The sequence below is a fragment of the Botrytis cinerea genome, chromosome 9, assembly GCF_000143535.2.
Source record: "Botrytis cinerea B05.10 chromosome 9, complete sequence".
NCBI lineage: Eukaryota > Fungi > Ascomycota > Leotiomycetes > Helotiales > Sclerotiniaceae > Botrytis > Botrytis cinerea.
In genome coordinates this window covers 1991516-2010951 of record NC_037318.1, presented here as the reverse complement: position 1 = coordinate 2010951, position 19436 = coordinate 1991516, and the positions used below count along the sequence as shown (strand labels likewise).

The 19436-nt window shown below is 32.9% G+C and overlaps 4 protein-coding genes across 4 annotated transcripts; 2 read left to right on the top strand and 2 right to left on the bottom strand.

The window, feature by feature from the left end:
* Positions 1–1883: 1883 nt before the first annotated feature.
* Positions 1884–4025, bottom strand: BCIN_09g05730 (hypothetical protein). The gene is made up of 3 exons (XM_024695247.1): positions 3267–4025; positions 2569–3230; positions 1884–2514 (listed from the first exon to the last, which is right to left on the bottom strand). The coding sequence occupies exons 1-3, from the start codon at positions 3783–3785 to the stop codon at positions 2121–2123; spliced, it is 1575 nt and encodes a 524-aa protein (XP_024551041.1). The 5' UTR covers positions 3786–4025; the 3' UTR covers positions 1884–2120.
* A 28-nt stretch (positions 4026–4053) lies between these two features.
* BCIN_09g05720 (hypothetical protein) lies at positions 4054–4933 on the bottom strand. Its single transcript, XM_024695246.1, has 3 exons — positions 4858–4933; positions 4373–4797; positions 4054–4325 (listed from the first exon to the last, which is right to left on the bottom strand). Exons 2-3 carry the CDS (start codon positions 4706–4708, stop codon positions 4131–4133), a joined length of 531 nt encoding a protein of 176 aa, XP_024551040.1. The 5' UTR covers positions 4709–4797; positions 4858–4933; the 3' UTR covers positions 4054–4130.
* Positions 4934–7858: 2925 nt separating this feature from the next.
* On the top strand, positions 7859–9449 carry BCIN_09g05710 (hypothetical protein). The gene is made up of 4 exons (XM_024695245.1): positions 7859–8081; positions 8133–8483; positions 8546–8889; positions 8942–9449. The coding sequence occupies exons 1-4, from the start codon at positions 7958–7960 to the stop codon at positions 9344–9346; spliced, it is 1224 nt and encodes a 407-aa protein (XP_024551039.1). The 5' UTR covers positions 7859–7957; the 3' UTR covers positions 9347–9449.
* A 7411-nt stretch (positions 9450–16860) lies between these two features.
* On the top strand, positions 16861–19354 carry BCIN_09g05700 (hypothetical protein). Its single transcript, XM_024695244.1, has 3 exons — positions 16861–17472; positions 17532–18632; positions 18682–19354. The coding sequence occupies exons 1-3, from the start codon at positions 17398–17400 to the stop codon at positions 19003–19005; spliced, it is 1500 nt and encodes a 499-aa protein (XP_024551038.1). The 5' UTR covers positions 16861–17397; the 3' UTR covers positions 19006–19354.
* The last annotated feature ends 82 nt before the right edge of the window (positions 19355–19436 follow it).

Here is a 19436-nt window from a genome sequence, read left to right as displayed (position 1 = left end):
TTCTCTTTTTTTCTTTTCCTCCTTCTTCTTTTCCTCAGACCAATAAGACCTCAGCTGCTTGTGTTTTGTCAAATGCTTCTTTTTTTCTCTCTCCATCTGCACTTAATGCCGCGCGATAAACCCTGGTGTTTTCTTTGAGTCGGTCCTGGTCTTTTCTCGTCATAATCTGTTTATAAGCCGAACAATATACCTTGAAGTACTCCTTTTGCTTTGCTTTTGTTTCGTGCTTTGAGGTTGCGGTTCTTACCGGGTCTGTAAACGGCTATCATATATTAGGGTGCGTTTGGATCGACTTATTTTGATTTATTTCAATTATTAAACCTCATTTATTTAATAAATATTACTTACTAAATTCAAATAATCAATTTATTGAATATTTGAGGTTGTGGAATAAATCACTTGATAAATAAAGTTCAAATAAATGTATTTATCGAATGCTTAAAGGTATTAAAAAATTCTTAATAATTTATTTAATAAATATTTTTAAAATAACAAATGCTTTCAAGATCTTTATATATTAATTGTAAAATAGCTTTTTGGAGTTTTATAAGTAATATTTTTAATAAATCTTTATTGTTATTTATCCCTGTTATATTTCAATATATTTCAATCATTAAAACATTATTCAAATATATTAGCCTGAATACCCTTGCCATTTTAATAATATTACAAATTTCTTCAAATAAATAGAAAAACGAACCGAACGCACCCTTAGCCTAGAAAGCATATAGCTAAGACTTTTAAATGCTTATAGAGTGACTGCATACACCGAATCATGGTAACGACAATCCATATGAGCAAACATCTAGAAGTGTCTCTTCAATTCCAGGATTTATATAAGATCCCAGAAACCCGGCAAAGACTGCCTCAGCCAAGTAACAAATTATTCTTACTTCGCTCCACACCGCATCGCTCCACTCGATTTCATTATATTGACCATTCATTTTAGTTTCCAAGTTAGACAGTGGTCGCAATGGGTGGCTTGAATAGTACGGCTGGTTATGAATACCTGCGGATATAAATAGCTTAAGGGATTAAAAAAGCTATATTTATTAATCAATGAATAGCTATAGGTATTAACATTTTATTTTTATAGATTGATTGAATAAAGTGTATATAGTATAGGTACTGTTTAATAAATTCTATTCACCTAAGATTTTATTTTATTATAATGGATTCGTAGAAGCAAACCAAGTGAAAATGTACTTCTATATGTATTATATAATCATATATCTATATAAAGGTCATTTTCGTATTTGCAGAGTTATAAAATCTCTTCTGGTTGATTATAAATAATGTACTAATATTAGAATAGAGTTATTCTAATCGATAAGAAGATTAAATTATTATAAAACAATTTCAATCAAATATATAAACTAATTGCTAAAGATATATTCTATTAAAGTTTATTATAAGCTTTTCAAATATACTATTTTTGATACTTTCTAAATTCTAATTATAAAGTTATATATCAATATAAATATCTTATTATAAATCTAATTAGTAAGCTATTAAATAAAAATCTCAATATCCTTGATTAGTAAGCCGATAGGTTATGTAAACAAGAATTAGAAAAGAGAATTAAAAGAATTAAAAGATTTAAAAGATTTAAAAGATTTAAAATTTAATTATATCTTTGATATTATTAATATTATTATCACTATTATTATTTGTAATTAAATCTCGAGTATAGAGAGGATCGGAGATTTGAGGGCTGGCTTTTATAAAGATTAAATAAATAAGAATAAAATTTTATATATCTCAAAAATAAGAAAAAAAGAAAAAAAGAAAAAAAGCTACTATGAATTCATAGTCTGAAAAACTCTTTTTCCCCGACGGCTAGTATTGAAATCAATTACAAATCGACTTTAATAGAAATAAAGTGTTAATTATCTTAAGCTAGAATTTAAGAATTCCATTAAGTCCCTTTGAAGTAAAATTTTCTGATTTTTTACGAAGAAATTATTCGCCCAATTAATATTTTAAAAACGCTTTTTTCAATACATTATAAAATTATTGAATATTTTCTTGCATTGACGAAGCGGCCATTTCGTCAATCGCGGATTCTGCCACCACAGGGTTATGCCTTGAAAGAAAAATCGAAAACAATATGGACGAAATCAGACCTTGTTTGCCAAGGCCGATCGGGTCAGATCTGCAGCCCATTCAAACCGGAGTCTATTGGAATCAAGAGGGATCTTGAGATCAACGGGAGGTTTTGAAGCAAAAGATGCGCAGATGATATTCTGAATTGCATAGATGGCCGAGTCAAATGTTTTGATGAGTGGTGGAGTCTTGCCAGAAATGGTTTCATGGATGTCGACATCTGTGCCGAAATTGTGCTTCAAAATGGAATTCATGACTTCAGAAGCGTCGTCGCAACTGTTGGATTTGCCGAGAGGATCGTACACGGTGGTCATCGACCAAAATCGACCAACTCCGCCGAAACGTCTAGTGACAGCCGCAACCCAATATGCCGCATCGTTTTCTCCTAGAAGAATTGGGGCTAAAACACTGAAAGGATTTTTAGTAGAATAAACTTGCCCGGTATGGTTAGGAAAGACTTACTCAATAGTGGTTTTTGCAACCTTCTTCAATTTCTCTACATCTCGAAGCTTGCGTGGGTCGATGACCATAGCATGTTTTGTGAAAATTTGAGCATTTAAGGTGATAATTGCGTGTATGACTTCAGCATCGAGAATATTGCCTGGCATCAGTGATTCCATTGATGCTCGGTTGATAACTATCTTGTTAGTTCCTTTGGTGGAACCTATAGCGGAGTGATCGGGAAAAGCTTTGACAACTTCCTTTATCTTGGATTCGTAGTCAATAAGTCGATCGTTTGCGGATAGTTGTGCGAGGTACTTTGGAGCAGGTCTGATGTTTTCCCAAATTTCTTTATAGACAGAGATGTGCTCATTCTCCACCACATAATTAATTATAGGTGCAAGTGCCTCCTTCGAATTGATTTTTTCGGTAACGAGATCCGGTAATATGCTCGACACAATTGCATTGATTTCCCTGAATTCAACTGCATCGGGGAAGCGACGAGCCATCTCTACAAGTGCTTTCGGGATGGCACTTGACCATTTAGATATGGCCAAATTACCGACTTCGATGGCGTCTTGTGCATTCAGGGAGAGTAGAATTCCAAGGCCAAAAGTGTCAACTAAGATGGCTAACTTCTTACCGTACGCCTTATAAGCTTGGAATTTCTTGATGATTTTATCCTATTCACATAATCAGCAAATAGATTTGAAGCAGACGTAGCCTTGCCAGAAGGTTATAATAGTAATACTTGCCTTAGTAGTGTCGAACAAAATTTGCCACGCATCTTCACCACCAGCTTCCTTGGTAGCCAAACGAAGGTATACCGATCCTTTAGCAATGTTGACATTGATTGCGCATCCTTTACCTTTGCGATTTAGTTCTAACTGAAGTTGGTTTTGAAGGTCGTTCTCGGCTTCGATATATATATAATAACATCCGACCAACTGTCTGGTGAGTCCCCAAGTTAGTTTGGAGCTTCCATTCGTCAAAAGTCCAAATATTATATCAAGCTGGGATCCATCTGGCCTCATCATTAATTGACAGTGAGCTTGAATTTTGCAAACTATAATTGGCACGAGTGACGTGATGCCGAGTGACTTAATTTTCTTAGTCAGAAACGCAGTTGCAAGCTTTGTAGCAGATTCTATAGTAACTGTGCCGGACCAGGATAGAAGTACTAAGAGTCTGGCAATGTCTCTTTCTTCGTAATTGTATCGAATTAATTTTAAAGACATTATTTCCGCAACGATGTCTTCTTTCTTTTCAGGAATGATGGCGGACCACTGTTATTGACCGGATTCTGGTTTGTAGGGTTTGAGCTTGAGAAGAGGTTCTTTGACAGTATCCTCTTCCAAATTCTCATTGCGCTCATGAGTCTCACTAATAAGATCATCAATCTTCTCCAACTAATCCTCTTCGGACAAATCTTCAAACAAACCATCATAAGCTTGAGTGAGTAATTCAGACACAAATTCATTGACATTTTCTTGATAACCAAATCTCTGCAGTCGAGTACGAAGGAGTTATTCTGTCACTTCGGGAATATCTTCTTCATCAGAATCGAAGTCCTCTGATGATTCCTAGCTATCCATGATGATTTCTTTGGATACCGCGGGTCGTTGTTTGCGTGTCAACGCCTTGGAAGTTTTTCTCTTCTTAGCAGGAGAACTTCCTGGTTCGACTTTAGCGACCCACTTTCCATCCTCGTATTTGTCTAATGATTTCTTGATTTTCAGTCCAATATCTTTCTTAACTTGGGTGAACTGTTCAATTGCCTAAAACAATTAGCAACTATTGTAAGAATTCGACATTAGATACATACCTTTGTGTCCTGCAATAATTCATTCATTTTCTCAGGTGTCAACTTTAAAAACTGGCTTTTGAGTTTTTCAAAATCGGAATCATTGCGAGACTTTCTCTTGGTTCCCGCTCTTGGGGGAGGAGGTTCGGGAATATTCAGATCCTCGATTTCCTGGACATGTTCCTCCTCTGATTCCTCGGGCTCCTGTGCGAAAGCCGATACCTTCGATGCCTTGGATTTCTTTGGGGTAGTAGATGCCTTGGATACCTCAGGTGGCATGAGTGCCTTGGGTACCGTAGATGCCTTTGATGAAGCAGATGGCTTGTTCGCCGTTGAAACAGGATTGAAGCATATCATCTTGGTATATCAGAGGTAAACTCACATCACGGATTGATGGAGATAGCAAATATGGGTTTCGAAATTCATTGGTTAGATAGGTAAACTTGCTAGACAGAATTAGCTGTAAATCAATTTGAATAATGAGTGAAAGATGGAGGTGAATATACCTTCAAGAATACCTTGCGAAAGCGAGTTTAGACGTCATCAATTCAAAGAATGTTTCTGTTCCAATGAAACCTTGCCAAAGCAAAGTTACAAATCCTCAATTAAAGGAAAAGGTTGTATAGGTTTAGGAATTGGGATTAGGGAACTAACGATAAGTAGATCGTTAGCGTGAAGCTAAGATTAAGCGAGCGCTAGCGTATGATCACGTGATGTACACAGCTGTACTGCATTCAATAGCTCGCAAGCTGTCAACTATACTTCGGGAGCTGAAGGATATTATAAGAAGATACAAAGTTATTATAGTATTTGTTCTAATTAATAGAAAAGTTGGTCAAATGCAAATACCAAAAAAAATTATAAAAGTTTTGAAATAATTTTTTGATAATAAGAAAAACAAAGTATTAGAACTTTTGATTAATGATTGATTTGATTATTCTTATAAGAATGAAATACACTTCGATTTTAATATATATATTAACTTGGTTTATAATATTTTACACTTTAGCTATTTGAATAATACTAAGGAAGTCGACTGTTTTACGACAATAACATCTCATGTACTGAGGACCGAGTGTATTACTAGTGAGTAGTGTGCGTAGAAGAGGCGAAATGTATGACGTCTTTTTGAGACAAAAAGACACTATAGTGTATGCGCATTGTGCGCGGAGAAACACGTGACCAAATAACATTAGTACTTATAGCTTCTCTTTTTTGTAGACTAAAAATCCATTATCTTTTTCCCCTCTTACTTTAACTCTTATATTATACTTTAGCTCAAATAAGTCCTTACACCTCGCTATCGTTATATAGTAATTCACTTTCAATTACTAAGCATAACTATTAAATTAACTATAATATATATAAAGACTTTTCTTATATGACCTCTATTATCTTCTACTCTTTTATAATATATCGTTTATACATTTACTCGCCTACTTACTTAGTATAATTCACTATTAGTTTATACTACTACTCCGTATTTATAGTACTATAAAAGAGTAGAAGGTGGTAATGATCATATAAGAAAAGTCTTCGTATATATCAATAATAGAATAAGTAACTATATATAGAAAATAGAGTAAATCACTACTTCGCGATAGCGAGGTAAGGGGAACGATTAGAGTAGAGTATTCAAACTTTGAGAGTCAACTTGAAAGGTGGAAAATTCGATGTCTTTTTTAGATCTATAGAAGAGAAACTATAAATACTAGAGACTGATAGCACGTGACTTTCAGGTTACGTGTTTCGCTTATAGTACTAGACTAAAAAAAAGGGTTGTAATAGGAAAACATACTAAAAATAGTCATTTTCAATCTTTTTATTCCTATATATTTAGAAAGTGATGTAATTGACTAGCCGTCGGGGAAAAAGAATTTTTCAGATTGTGGATTCATAGAAGTTTTTTTTCTTTTTTTCTTTTTTTTGAGATGTATAAAATTTTAATTTTATTTCTTTAATCTTTATAAAAGCCAGCTCTCAAACCCTCAATTCTTACTACACTCGAGATTTAATTATAAATAATAATAATAATGATAATAATAATAATAATAATAATAATAATAATAATAATAATAATAATAATAATAATAATAATAATAATAATAATAGTTTATAAAGATATTATAGATAGAATTAAATTTTAAAACCCTTATAAATCTTATAATTCTCTTTCTAATTCTCGCTTACATAACCTAACGGCTTACTAATCAAGGATGCTGAGATTTTGATTTAATAATTGATTATATCAGGGAGCGATCACCTAATTAAATATATATAATAGATTCACTATTCCAAAAGCATTTGGAATATTTTACACTTTTATAGGTTAATAAGAAAGTGAATTACTTCTAACATTATATTCCAGATACAAAAATATCTTATTCTGAGATTCTTATTTATATAAATTTAAATAAAGATAATCATACTTTGAATTCAATTTCAATAATTGATTCAACTATAATTATTATATTTCTAATATTTTATATTTATAAAATTCCTATATTTATAGAATTACTAATTCCTTCATAATTGATATATACTAAATAAACTCATACAAAACAGAAATGAATATTAGAAAGCGATTACTTGATTGAGTATATATAGTAGATTCACTATTTCAAAAGTATTTGGAATATTTTACGCTTTTGTAAATCAATGAGAAAGTGGATCACTCCTAACAGATTAGATTTATAATGAGATATTTATATTAATATATAACTTTATAATTAAAATTTAAAAAGTAATAAAAATAATATATTTGAAAAATGTATAACAAACTTTAATAGAATATATCTTTAATAATTAATTTATATATTTTCAAAAGATTATATATTAAATTGAAATTACTCTATAATGATTTAGCCTCCTTGTTAATTAGAACAGTTTTATTTTAATATTGATATATCATTTATAATTAATTAGAAGGGGTTTTATAAATCTATAAATATGAAAATGACCTATTATAAAGATATATAATTATATAATACATGAGTACATTTCCATTTCGTTTGCTTTTACGAATTCATTAAAATCAATTAAATTAAAAAATTCGATTTTATAACATTTTTATTAATGAATTTATTATATTTTTCAGTTTTTAGATTTTTTCGTTTTTAAATCTAAATGTCAAAATTAAATAAATTTCTAAAAACTATTTGATTTATTTTTAATTAAAATTCTATTGAATCCTTACTATATTTAATAGTTTGAAATATTAACATTCCATTTATAAAGAACTATAGTTCTTTAAAAACACTGAAAAATGACATTTTTTAGTATGTTTTTGAGCTACGGTCATTATTTTTTTGTGGGTCACTGTACCAACCTGTGCCGGATACCGGGTGGCTGCATATGCTAGATCCCAACTACCTGATACTTCTCCACATTAGCCCGATATAAGTTGACTGTAATTTGCGGTTGATATCGCCATGATAGAAATACCTCCGATACAAGGAATGTCTCCGAAGGAGTAGCATTTCCCATGATTTCTTTGATAATATTTATGATTCCTCGAGGTAGGCAGGATCTATCTATTTCCCAGTACTATTTGGATGATTGTGAAATTACTCCATTCTATTCGAGCCCCATAACACCAAGAACAAAATGCTAGTTGAACCAAGGTTAGCTGGAGATGCACCGGCCCCCGACGGTGGTTTTATGGCCTGGGTTCAGTGTGCAAGCTCATTCTCTCTGTTTTTCTTATCTTGGGGTTTCGTGAGCTCATTCGGTAACTACCAGGCGCTGAATACCATTAATGTTCTTTGCTAATGCCCTGCAGGTGCTTTTCAAACTTACTATGAGACTATCAACCATTCATGGTCTCCCTCTCAGATCTCTTGGATTGGATCTACTCAAGCGTTTCTTCTCTTCGGGTTTTCCATAGTTACTGGTCCAGTATTTGATCTGGGCTATCTGAAATCTCTTGTTTGGACAGGATGCTTTCTGTGTGTGCTAGGGGTGATGTTGACAAGCATAAGCTATGAATACTGGCACCTCATACTAGCTCAAGGAGTCATTTTTGGCTTAGGTAGCGGCTGTTTGTTCATTCCTAGCATTGCTGTACTTTCAGCTTATTTCGACAAGAAACAAGCACTAGCCTTGGGCATTGGCGCTTCTGGTAGTGCTATAGGTACATTCAGAAAACACTCTGCTGTTGCGGCCTTTTAAATTCTAACACGATACAATTTACAGGAGGCATTATTTTCCCCATCATATTCAATAGGTTGCTACCAACGATCGGCTTCGGATGGTCAGTCCGCGTCATTGGCTTCATAATTTTCTTGGCATCCATAATTCCTGTCCTTGGAATGCGTATACGGAGTCGTCCGTCTGCAGTCCGAAAGTTCTTTGATTTAAAAGCCTGGAAAGAAACGCCATTCATCATCTGCAGTGTCTTCTTCTTTCTGGTCTTTATGGGCGCATACATTCCGTCTTTCTACATTCAATCATATGCTCTCGACATCAACATAGCTGGCGGGGGGCTCGCTCCCTACCTTCTCTCTTTACTCAACGTCGGATCTTTCTTCGGGCGCATTGTATGTTCAAATTCGTTCGGTTATAGAGACTTGATATCTGACGTAATTATAGATCCCAGCTCATTTCGCTGGTACCTATGGCCCTTTTAATGTCGACATAATTTGCATTCTTATAAGTGGCATCTTAGCATTTACATGGATAACAATTTACAGTGTTCCCGGCATCGTCCTATTCAGTATGTTTTATGGATTCTTTTCCGGAGCTTTGACATCGTTGTCCCCCAATCTCGCCGTGGCTTTATCTCCAGATATGAGTGTTCTAGGTGTCCGTTTAGGCATGCTTCTAATACCAATATCTGTAGGCATATTGGTTGGAAACCCGATTGCCGGAGCTCTTGAATCTTATGGATGGATAGCTCTGCAAACGTTTACGGCGGCACTCTTGATGGCCTCATTCGTGGTTAGTATTGTCGTTAGAGTTTTAATGTATGGGAAGAGTTTGAAGGTCAGATGCTGAAATACTCATCAGCCAATTGTCACTTTATACCATACTCAGGAACTCCCTTAGGCCAATCTCAATAGTCACTGTCATAGAGCAATCACAGTTAATTCCCAGAACAAAATCTTGGAAACACGATTTTATGCATTGTGATTCGATTGTTGAAAAGTCCATCGTATGTGATTTAGGGCTGTCAATATTTAGTTGAAATATCTGCAAGTTCACAAACGCTGCGGCATCGCAAAGAAAATGGTTAAATGAAAAATAATCATACAGATCTTTTTTCTGGAGTATATCTTGGCAAATATCGACCTTAAAATTAACACAGCTAAAGCGATTAAGAAAGAAAGGTTGACTCGATTGGCATTTTGAGAACAAATTCCTAACTCTTTGGGTGATGGAAACACTTTGATCATGTGAAATCTAAAGCCAAGTCACAGCCACAATATCATGTATTTGCAGAGACGCGATTCAATTTTGCGTAAAAGTAATTCAGAGCTTCCAATTTGTTATTCAATAAAGTATTGCGAACAAAGATACACCTCCATCCATAGGAAAAAAGAGTCCGACCCGGCGTCCTCACGCGGCGTGCTTTCCATGTGGCCAACGTTCCTCATTGTAAATCTCGGGGCTCAAATAATATATGATTTCAAGAGAATCATTCTCGATTTTGCATGAAACATACATTTGTAATCTAATAACACTATTCAAAGAACGATAGGTACATATTCTATTCAAAACCTCTAAGAAGTTTGTTATCATTTAGAAGTACACACCTCTCCATTCCTTGAAAAATGTTTATAAGTCTTTAACAGCAAAAAGATCATTCTTAGTATAATGTTTCACAGAAAAATAAACCTTTACAATGACTCTAGAGCTATTAAAACGCACTTCAGAATAATAAAGAAATAGTTATTTCAATTTACAAGTAAAGAGATTTACAAACTTAAATATAATAATAAATTCGGATTAAGAGATTTTTATTCTTTTTATAAATCGCATTATATAAAGTTTAATAATAGATATTCTATTTTATAATTCAAATACTATAAATAAATTAAGCAAAATTGTTATATATTAAAACAAAATAAAAAATCTTCTAATAAAATATTTTCTAAATAAAAAGAAATCTTTTAATACCTAATACAATTATTATAGATTGATATTCAATATATCGAATTTAAAACAATTAATAAAATCAATAATAGCTATCCGATTTTATAAATCGATAAATATATCAATTTAATTATTAATAATCTCAATGCTAAAGTATACTCTTCGATTAACAAATCCTTATGAATTTCTCTAATTTCAATTGAACTCAATAAGAGTAAAATCATTAATTATAAGGCTTCTAAACTTTAGTAGTTGATTTATATTTATTAGGAATGGAGCGAGATTTGGAATAATATATATATATAATAGAATTTCATGTCGGTAATTTGTTGGTGCTAGTTATAATTACCTGGAGCAAATGAATCCCATAAGATCTCATATATAGCATCCCACTAGAGGATGGCATTGGAAGATAAGTGCCAATGTAAGGGTTTGGAGAAAGCAAGCACAAGGTCACGAGCTACAGAGCTGTTCATCGTCTGAGTATCCTAGAGTTAGACAGAACATGTTAGCACTAGGCAAAGCAACATGGGCAGAGATAATACTAACCGAAACATAGTACATGATGATAGAATTCTTCCAGGATATTGAATGGCCGCGAAAGTGTGGAGAAATGGTTCCATCTGTCAAATTGTATGTGAGTATGGGCAAGTTCGTCGTGTATAGTCACCAACAAGCTACCAACACCTAATATCGAGAATTATCCTTTCAATTATGACTGACTGTCGGTGAAAGTGAAATTCATAGTAACAAGGGGCCAAGATCGCGCAAAGGCCATTGTGATTGTATCCGCGACGATGACGCCTATTTCCTGTGGAATCTTTGACAATATGAACGCCAACCGCATACTGTGCCACCGCCAGATATGCAAGCCCGCAAGCTGTATCTAAATTGGAAGAGTGACGGGTTGGATGCAACTGTCACCGTATTCTCTGCCCAGTCATTGTTCAGTGGACTACACCATCAATAAGCTGGCCTGAGAAAAGACAAATCTTGCAAGGATAACGGTCGATTATTGATTCTATCACAAGGCCCTGTGGTGGCAAAATTAATATTTTCAACAAAAAGAAATTCAATATAAATCCCCATACAAATTTTTCATTCGTACATTACGTTTATGATATATTCAATTCATCAATAACGACATAGCCAATTCATTAATAACGAATGGAATCGGTATAAAATGAGATCCGTTTAGTATTGACTTTTAATAGAAAAAAAGAAAATGGGGGCCCTGAAGGGCCTTAGAGATTTCAGGATCGATAAATATTAGAATTCTAGTAAAGGTGAACAAAAGGGGAGTGAGTGTAAGAGTTAGAAGGAGGAAAAGAATGAGTGTAAGAGCTAGAAGGAGGAGAAAAAGGGGAGCGAGTGTAAGAACTATGATGTGGGTGAAAGGCATTAACCGAAAGCTTAAAAGGAAAGGAAAGTGAGGGGTAGATTATTCACTTATTTCATTTTCAATTTATTCTTTAATTAAAAGCTTTACTACTGTACCATGCTATATAGAATGTATTATTTATATATATTATTCACTTAACTCTAATCTATATATTATATTCAATTCAATTATTAATCGAATTCAATATAAATAAAGTATTAATCATTTTAAGTTAAAATTCAAACTAGAATTCAAGAATTTCATTAAATCCCTTTAAAATAAAAATTTCTAATCATTTATGAAGAAAAAAGCCCCTTAATCAATACTTTAAAAACACTTTTTTCAATATATTATAAAAATATTGAATATTTTCTGGGACTGATAAAGCGGCCACTTCGTCAATTGCGGATTCTGCCACTACAGGGAGGCCCCCCTGGCGACGACTTCACAAATGATTCTTGTCTCGGTACCAATTCCCCGCATAGACAAGTAGCATTTAAATGAGAATGTAGGCGTCTAGAGCCACAGCAAATTTCCCTACGACACCCGGTAAGTCGACGATGGCCGAAGCAATTATGAAGAAATTACAGTTGGTAGGCTGTCGGTGGTGAAGTGCGGAGAACCGAAATATCGCTTTAATGAATTGCGTTTTTCAACTAGTATATTCGGCCTCTCAATTTGATAAAAATCTGTCTCTATGTGCTTCAAATTAACAAACAGTAACAATTTGTACAAACGAATCTTACATAGGCTATCTGAAGTTTATCTCGGATAAATTTCATAGAATCTCAATGTTCTGTTCTTTTTGGCTCTACGAGACTTCTTTACACTTCGCGTTCATGGACCGTCTTCTGGCACCTCGCCATGATTGGTGGAATTATGTACCGCGAAACAAGGAATTTACAGAGTAGTAATACTTTCTGATTGTTCCTAGCCATATAAGGAAAAGCACATTCGCAAGATCTAACCGATGCAGAATGGAGATATTTTTTAATCTTGTATTGCCCAGGTTCGAAAGATATCTCATGGCTCTCAGCAAAAAGACCTATCTGCGGAGACCTCGGAACATGTAAATATCATCCGATATGTAGCTGGAAGGAGAGGGGGTGGCCCATCTGCATTCATCCATACAGGCATGAACACCAAAAGTTGGTTTAATATATGCCAAGCAAGGTGAATCCACAGTTGGACCCGAGACTCTGGGTCCGGAGGTTGGTTCATGCGGGTGATAGCTAAAGATCGACCTATCGGACTTCCCAAGTGAGAATGTGGCGCATCTTGAGGGCTTTTGAGATTGAAATTGTCGTAATTGCCGAAACTGGTTCCATTAGTGAAGATAATGAATGGCAAAGGGCAACCTGGAATATAATTTAATGCGGGGGTGAGGCACAATTTTGCAATCATCCAGTCATTTTGCTTCACCGCTCTTTCAACATCTGCTATGAGCAGTTCATATGTGCCTGGAATCACTGATTGACAACAGCAGTCTTGAAAGTGTGAACACCTGTTAAGCCAGTATCCATGGCCATTTCATACATGTTGGTGTCTCATAAATGACGAAATAGACAGCGCTCAAGATCAGCTCACCTATGATGTCTTTTCAAAACAAAAAGTAACAAAAACCAACTTTTTAATATAGATTACTAATTTCGATTATACGATTATGTGATTACACGATTATATAATTAAAATTAGCAATTTATATTAAAAACTAGCAATATATACTAAAAAGTTAGTTTTTATCACTTTTTGTCTTAAAAAGATGTTATAATTATCAGGGAGCGATCACCTGATTGGGTATATATAGTAGATCTACTGTTCCGGAAGCATTCGAAATACTCCACGCTTTTATGAGTTAGTAGTAAAGTTAATCACCCCTGATAATAATACACTCCGAAATGAGAGGTATTGACTTGAACCTCGATAATCATGAATATATTCGCACCAATAGGAAATGCGCTAGAGCCGTCTTTTCCGAAATCGACCAGGTTACTCCCTGTGATAGCAAAGTTAATACTTTAAACAAAAAGAAATTCAATATAAATCCTTATACAAACTTTTATTATATACATTATAATATTGATATATATATTTATTGATAACAATATAATTATTTTATTAATAATAAACTAGCCGTCGGGGAAAAAGAATTTTTCAGACTTTGAATTCGTTAAAGCTTTTTTTCTTTGTTGAGATATATAAAATTTTAATTTTAATTCTTTAATCTTTATAGGGGCTAGCCCTCAAACCCCTGATCCTCGCTACGCTCGAGGTTTAATTATAAATAATAAGTTTTTTCTCAGTTCTTCGTAATTAAAAATAATAATAGTTTAATAGTTTTGCTAATGTTTTTTGAGATTATTTTTAACGCTACTTAGAATTTATATCTATATTTATATTATACAGCTTTTAAAATCCTTGAAATAAATAATATTTATATTTTTATATTCTATTGAAATATGAATTTTAAAGCTATTTAAAAATTATAAGTTTTTGAAATAATGATTTATATACTAATTTAAATAAAATATATTCAATCTTCAAATAACATATTATTATTATTATTAAAATTCGCTAACCTCTGACTTCTAGCTCGTATAAAGGCGCCGGAGACGCAATCAAGCTTTAAAACCTCAAAACCTTAAAACCTAATAAATCTCTTCTCTTATTCTCTTCTCTTATTCTCTTTCTAAATCTCTTTCTAATTTCTCTTATTTTCTTCTCTTATTTTCTTTTTAATTCTTTTTCTAATTTTCGCTTATATAATCTAGTAGCTTATTAATTAAAAATGCTAAGATTTTGTTAGGGAGCGATCACCTGATTGGGTATATATAGTAGATTCACTATTCCAGAAGCATCTGGAATACTCCACGCTTTTGTAGGTCAATGGGAAAGTGGATCACTCCTAACAGATTTTGATTTGATAGCTTCATTAATTAAAATAATTCTATTTTAATATTAGTATATTACTTATGATTAATTAGAAGAGGTTTCATAAATCTACAAATATGAAAAAGATCTGCTATAGAGATATATAATTATATAATATATAACGTGGTTTATCATCGAGTAGATCATATCATCGAATGAATCACTTTCACCTTAATTTGTATTTTCAAAATTATATTATTTAATAACAATCGAATCAATTAATTAAAATTATAAAAAATCTAATAATCTAAAATCTATTATATTATTTTGATAGGTTTTTGTATTATATTTTATTTTTCTGTATTTATTATAATATTGATTAAAAGATGCTTTTTTATTAGAATTTCTTTTTTTTTTAATATTTGTTGTATTGAATTTAAATATCAATCTTTTGTTGAGATAATATATTAAAAGCTTTTTATTTTGTAAATATTTTTCTTTGATATAATTGAGTTTTTTTTGTATATTGATATTTATTTAATATTTCATTTGCTATTCGAAATGTATGATTTTTTATATTTAAAAGTGTATTTTTATAAGTCAATCTTTTTGTATTTTTAATTAAAGTTAGTATAGTTTTGAATATAGGTATAGAAGAGTTTGATTGATAATAAATTATTCGAGATTTAATTAATATTGATTAAGAAAAAGTTTTTATTGAATTGTAAAGGGTTTAAGAGATTTATTGATTTAGATTGAAAGAGGGGGGGGGGGGGGGGGGGGGGGTAGGTATATAAATTTGAATATTTAATTTTGAAAATATAGTTTTAGGATTAAATGGAATTAAATTTATTTTTTGGAATTCTGATTTGATATTTTAAAAGATGATTGATTTTTTATATACAATTTTAAAAGCTATAAGGAATTCAATTTTCAAAATATAATTGATATATATTTTGATAAATCTATTAATTTGATTACTATATGAATATTTTAGATTGTTAAAACAATCAATATCAAATAATTGAATTAAATAATTTGAATACAATAATAAATATAAATATATAATATTATTCTTTTTATAGTATATTTGAAAAGCTATTGATTTATAACTTTTATATTTATTTAATATTAATATTCGATATTTATTCTTTTTTTGATTTTTAATATACTTATTGAAATATTTCAATCATTTTAAATCTATCTTATTATTTATTTATTTATTAAATATAGATTTAATAATCTATTCCATAAAAAGATTGATTTCAATATATCAATTGAAAAGATAAATTTATTCTTGAATTATTAAAAATAAAGGAATAATTTCATTCTTTTCATTTTTATATATTATTACTATAATCTATTTTCAATTATTTAATTATATTAATTTGCTTTTATTATATTTTTCAATATTAATAATAATTATTATTATAAAATCTATTTTATTAAAATTATAGAAATCTTTATTCAAAATGTTGTATTTTGTTTATATATTTACAATTAATTGAAATCACTTTTCAATAAGCTTAAAATCCTTATAAAAAACTCTTTGAAAATTATAAATACATTTAAAATACATTTTTAATTCGATTCAATGTTTTATAAATCAATATATTCAGAATTTCTTGATACGTTTTGCACCTTTCAATTTGAAAATATAATTTGTTATATTTTCTATATTCTTAAATTTAAATAAAAAACCTTTCAAATTTATATCAAAAATATATTGAATAATGATCTCTTCTTTTAATTTTATAAGTTTATATCGATTCGCTTGTATTTCGATATATGGAGTTAAACTATTCAATTTATAATATAGTGTTATAAATAGTATATTATATAATTTAATAAATCATTATATATTAAGTTTTTTATCTTTATAAATAGCTTTAATAATTAGAAGTATTCAAGCTTCATTATTTATAAATTCCATAATAATTAATTAATAAAACATATATTGAATTGATATGTAAATAGTTGAAGTGAAAGTGATCCACTCGATGATATGATCCACTCGATGATAAACCACGTTAAGGTATATTTCCATTTCGTTTGTTTTTACGAATCCATTATATAATATATAATATATATTTCCATTTAGTTTACTTCTACAAATCCATTAATATTATAAAAACCCTTCTTTTTAATAAATAATAAAAGTATTGAAGATTTTATTATACTAACGAAGTGTTTACTTCGTCAATCGCGGATTCTGCCACTACAGGGACTGTAGGGGTCTCGAAATGGCCAATCATTTTCTTATTTCATATCTACAAGCCCACCCAACCCTGAGCATAATATTTGATGGCATGAATAGTCGCCCAATCTCCAGATCAGGCGTTCGGCAGCTTTCATGTATTAGATACAGAACTCGGAAGATAACATTTGGGCTTGCTATGCAGGAGTCGCCCGAGCCAACCACACTCAACGGATAGCCAACAGATACTTCACAATTCGGTTCACCGAGTGTGTGGTCTGGTGGCGGAGACGTTTTCAATGCTACCCACCTGCCACCTGCCACCTGAAGAAAAATGAGACGAATACAAGTAGATTTCTGGGTGCTCGCGACCCAAGAGTGCAGGTTAGTTAGCAGCTATAATCTTTCTCCTGGTTACTTTAAGATGATTGTGACCCAAAAAAATTCCTCAATATCAACAATAAAAACAACAACAATTGGTATCTAGGTACACACCATAACAAAATGGAAAAACTCGGACTACTGCGTGGATTAGAAACGATTCACTGGCTGAGCGTTATTGTCTTGATTGCCTTTTTAGTGAGTCGCTTCAATCAATATGAACCTTTTATTTTTGGCACCTTTACTTACTTCAATAGAACGTTTTCACGTGGGCGTTCTTCAGGCTCAAGCTTCACCCCTTGGCTCCTATCCCAGGGCCACCGCATTGGATTCTTTCTCGAATCCCCTTTGTCTGGGCTTTGCGGCGCGGAGAATTGGTGCATAAACTTGCATCGTTGCATGAAGAGTACGGACCTGTCGTTCGCATTGCCTCGAACGAAGTCTCCTTCACCGACGAAAGAGCATGGGATGCATTCTACGCCCCATACCGCAAGACATCATATCTCCCTAAAAGTCCTTTCTGGTATCGACCCCGCATTAATAATGGCTCATACGGTATTATGGCATCCCCGCCAGCCGAGCATGGACGTTTCCGTCGGGCGTTTGCCGCTGCTTTCACAGAAAAGTCTATGCGAGAACACGAACCTATGATTCTTCAGTACACCGATATATTGATAACTCAGTTAAAGGCCGAAGCATCGAAGAATGCACCCATAGACATTGTCGATTGGTTCGAATACGCAGCCTTTGATATTGTCGGCGATCTCGCCTTTAGCAAGTCTTTTCATTCCTTGGAGAATAATGAATTTCATTATCTCGTCAACGCATTACGAAGGGTCATGCATGCTTTCACACAAGCAGTTGTTCCCCGCATTCTAGGACTTGAAATGCTTTACACATGGATTGTCCCAAAGATTTCTCGGCAGAAGCAGATGGCTTATAACAAATCATTGAATTATTTCACCCATCAAAGGCAAGCTCAAGGAGAAACTCCGGGTAAGAATGATCTAATGACCTATTTCACCGATCGTGAAAACGGAAAGGCTTTGTCAATAATCGAGACTGAAAATGCTATTGGCGACATTATGATAGCGGGTAGTGAAACAGTTGCTAGCACGCTTGCAGCCATCTGCTACCAGATCGTGAGAAACCCTGAAGCCAATCGCCTTTTAGCAGCTGAAGTTCGACAAACCTTTGACCGAGAAGAGGAAATTGGGGCATCTGCGGTTGCTGAGTTGCCATATCTCAATGCAGTTCTAGATGAGGCTATGAGACTATGCCCTTCACTACCCATGGTCTTGCCTCGGATTGTCACCGAACCTGGAATGGAAGCATGCGGCTACTGGCTACCCACTGGAGTATGCACCTCAATACCTCGAGCATGGGAATTTACTGATTGCGTTACAGACACTCATCACATTCTGTCAATTAGCTGCATATACATCCCCAGCTAATTTTGCCTCCCCGAAAGAGTTTATCCCAGAACGCTGGTTGCCAGACTCCAAAATTAAGCCCCACAATACCAATGTTTACCACCCATTCAGTGTTGGCCCACGGGATTGTGTGGGCAAGGCTTTTGGTCTCACGGAGGTGCGTCTAATTTTGGCGAAATTGATTTGGAATTTTGATTTGAGTCTTGGGGAAAACGAATGGGATTGGTACACCCAAAAAGCCTTTTTGGTATGGGAGAAAAATCCGCTCTATCTTAATTTATCTGTAACAAGCAGATGATAAGCCGAGGCTTTTTGAGAAACTTCTTCAAACAAGGATATCTATTGCGTGGACAACTAGTAAAATAAGACCACAACTTCACATACTCTATTTTCTTATACTATGACGAACTTTCACCGCGTGAGGAATCAGATGCGAAGGCCGCTCTGACCAGAATCCCTTTCTACTTAGGAAATTCTCGGTACCGGGTGTAACCGCGCGGATGCCATCAGCCGTTCCTATTGGTTCTGATGCTTATGCACTCAGCGTACTGTGTCTTTCCTTTACACCAAAAATCACTCTTTTGATTAATTAATATTTTCATTAAAATATAATATAATTTTATAAAATTAAAATCAACCAATCTACATATCAATATTAGTAATGTATTAAAATTTCAGATTATTAAGATTTTTTTGAATTGGAATCTAATATTTTAAAATATCGATTTT

What these genes read in the sequence shown, in the direction of transcription:
- BCIN_09g05700 (XM_024695244.1), top strand. Translation starts at nt 17,398, where the DNA reads ATGGAAAAACTCGGACTACTGCGTGGATTAGAAACGATTCACTGGCTG. An exon ending in TTGTCTTGATTGCCTTTTTA is followed by an intron (nt 17,473 to 17,531) that starts GTGAGTCGCTTC and finishes TTACTTCAATAG; the next exon opens with AACGTTTTCACGTGGGCGTT. An exon ending in GCTACTGGCTACCCACTGGA is followed by an intron (nt 18,633 to 18,681) that starts GTATGCACCTCA and finishes ATTGCGTTACAG; the next exon opens with ACACTCATCACATTCTGTCA.
- BCIN_09g05710 (XM_024695245.1), top strand. Translation starts at nt 7,958, where the DNA reads ATGCTAGTTGAACCAAGGTTAGCTGGAGATGCACCGGCCCCCGACGGT. An exon ending in CGCTTCTGGTAGTGCTATAG is followed by an intron (nt 8,484 to 8,545) that starts GTACATTCAGAA and finishes TACAATTTACAG; the next exon opens with GAGGCATTATTTTCCCCATC. An exon ending in GATCTTTCTTCGGGCGCATT is followed by an intron (nt 8,890 to 8,941) that starts GTATGTTCAAAT and finishes ACGTAATTATAG; the next exon opens with ATCCCAGCTCATTTCGCTGG.
- BCIN_09g05720 (XM_024695246.1), bottom strand. Translation starts at nt 4,708, where the DNA reads ATGATATGCTTCAATCCTGTTTCAACGGCGAACAAGCCATCTGCTTCA. An exon ending in AATTATTGCAGGACACAAAG is followed by an intron (nt 4,326 to 4,372) that starts GTATGTATCTAA and finishes TAATTGTTTTAG; the next exon opens with GCAATTGAACAGTTCACCCA.
- BCIN_09g05730 (XM_024695247.1), bottom strand. Translation starts at nt 3,785, where the DNA reads ATGTCTTTAAAATTAATTCGATACAATTACGAAGAAAGAGACATTGCC. An exon ending in TAACCTTCTGGCAAGGCTAC is followed by an intron (nt 3,231 to 3,266) that starts GTCTGCTTCAAA and finishes TTATGTGAATAG; the next exon opens with GATAAAATCATCAAGAAATT. An exon ending in GTTGCAAAAACCACTATTGA is followed by an intron (nt 2,515 to 2,568) that starts GTAAGTCTTTCC and finishes AAATCCTTTCAG; the next exon opens with TGTTTTAGCCCCAATTCTTC.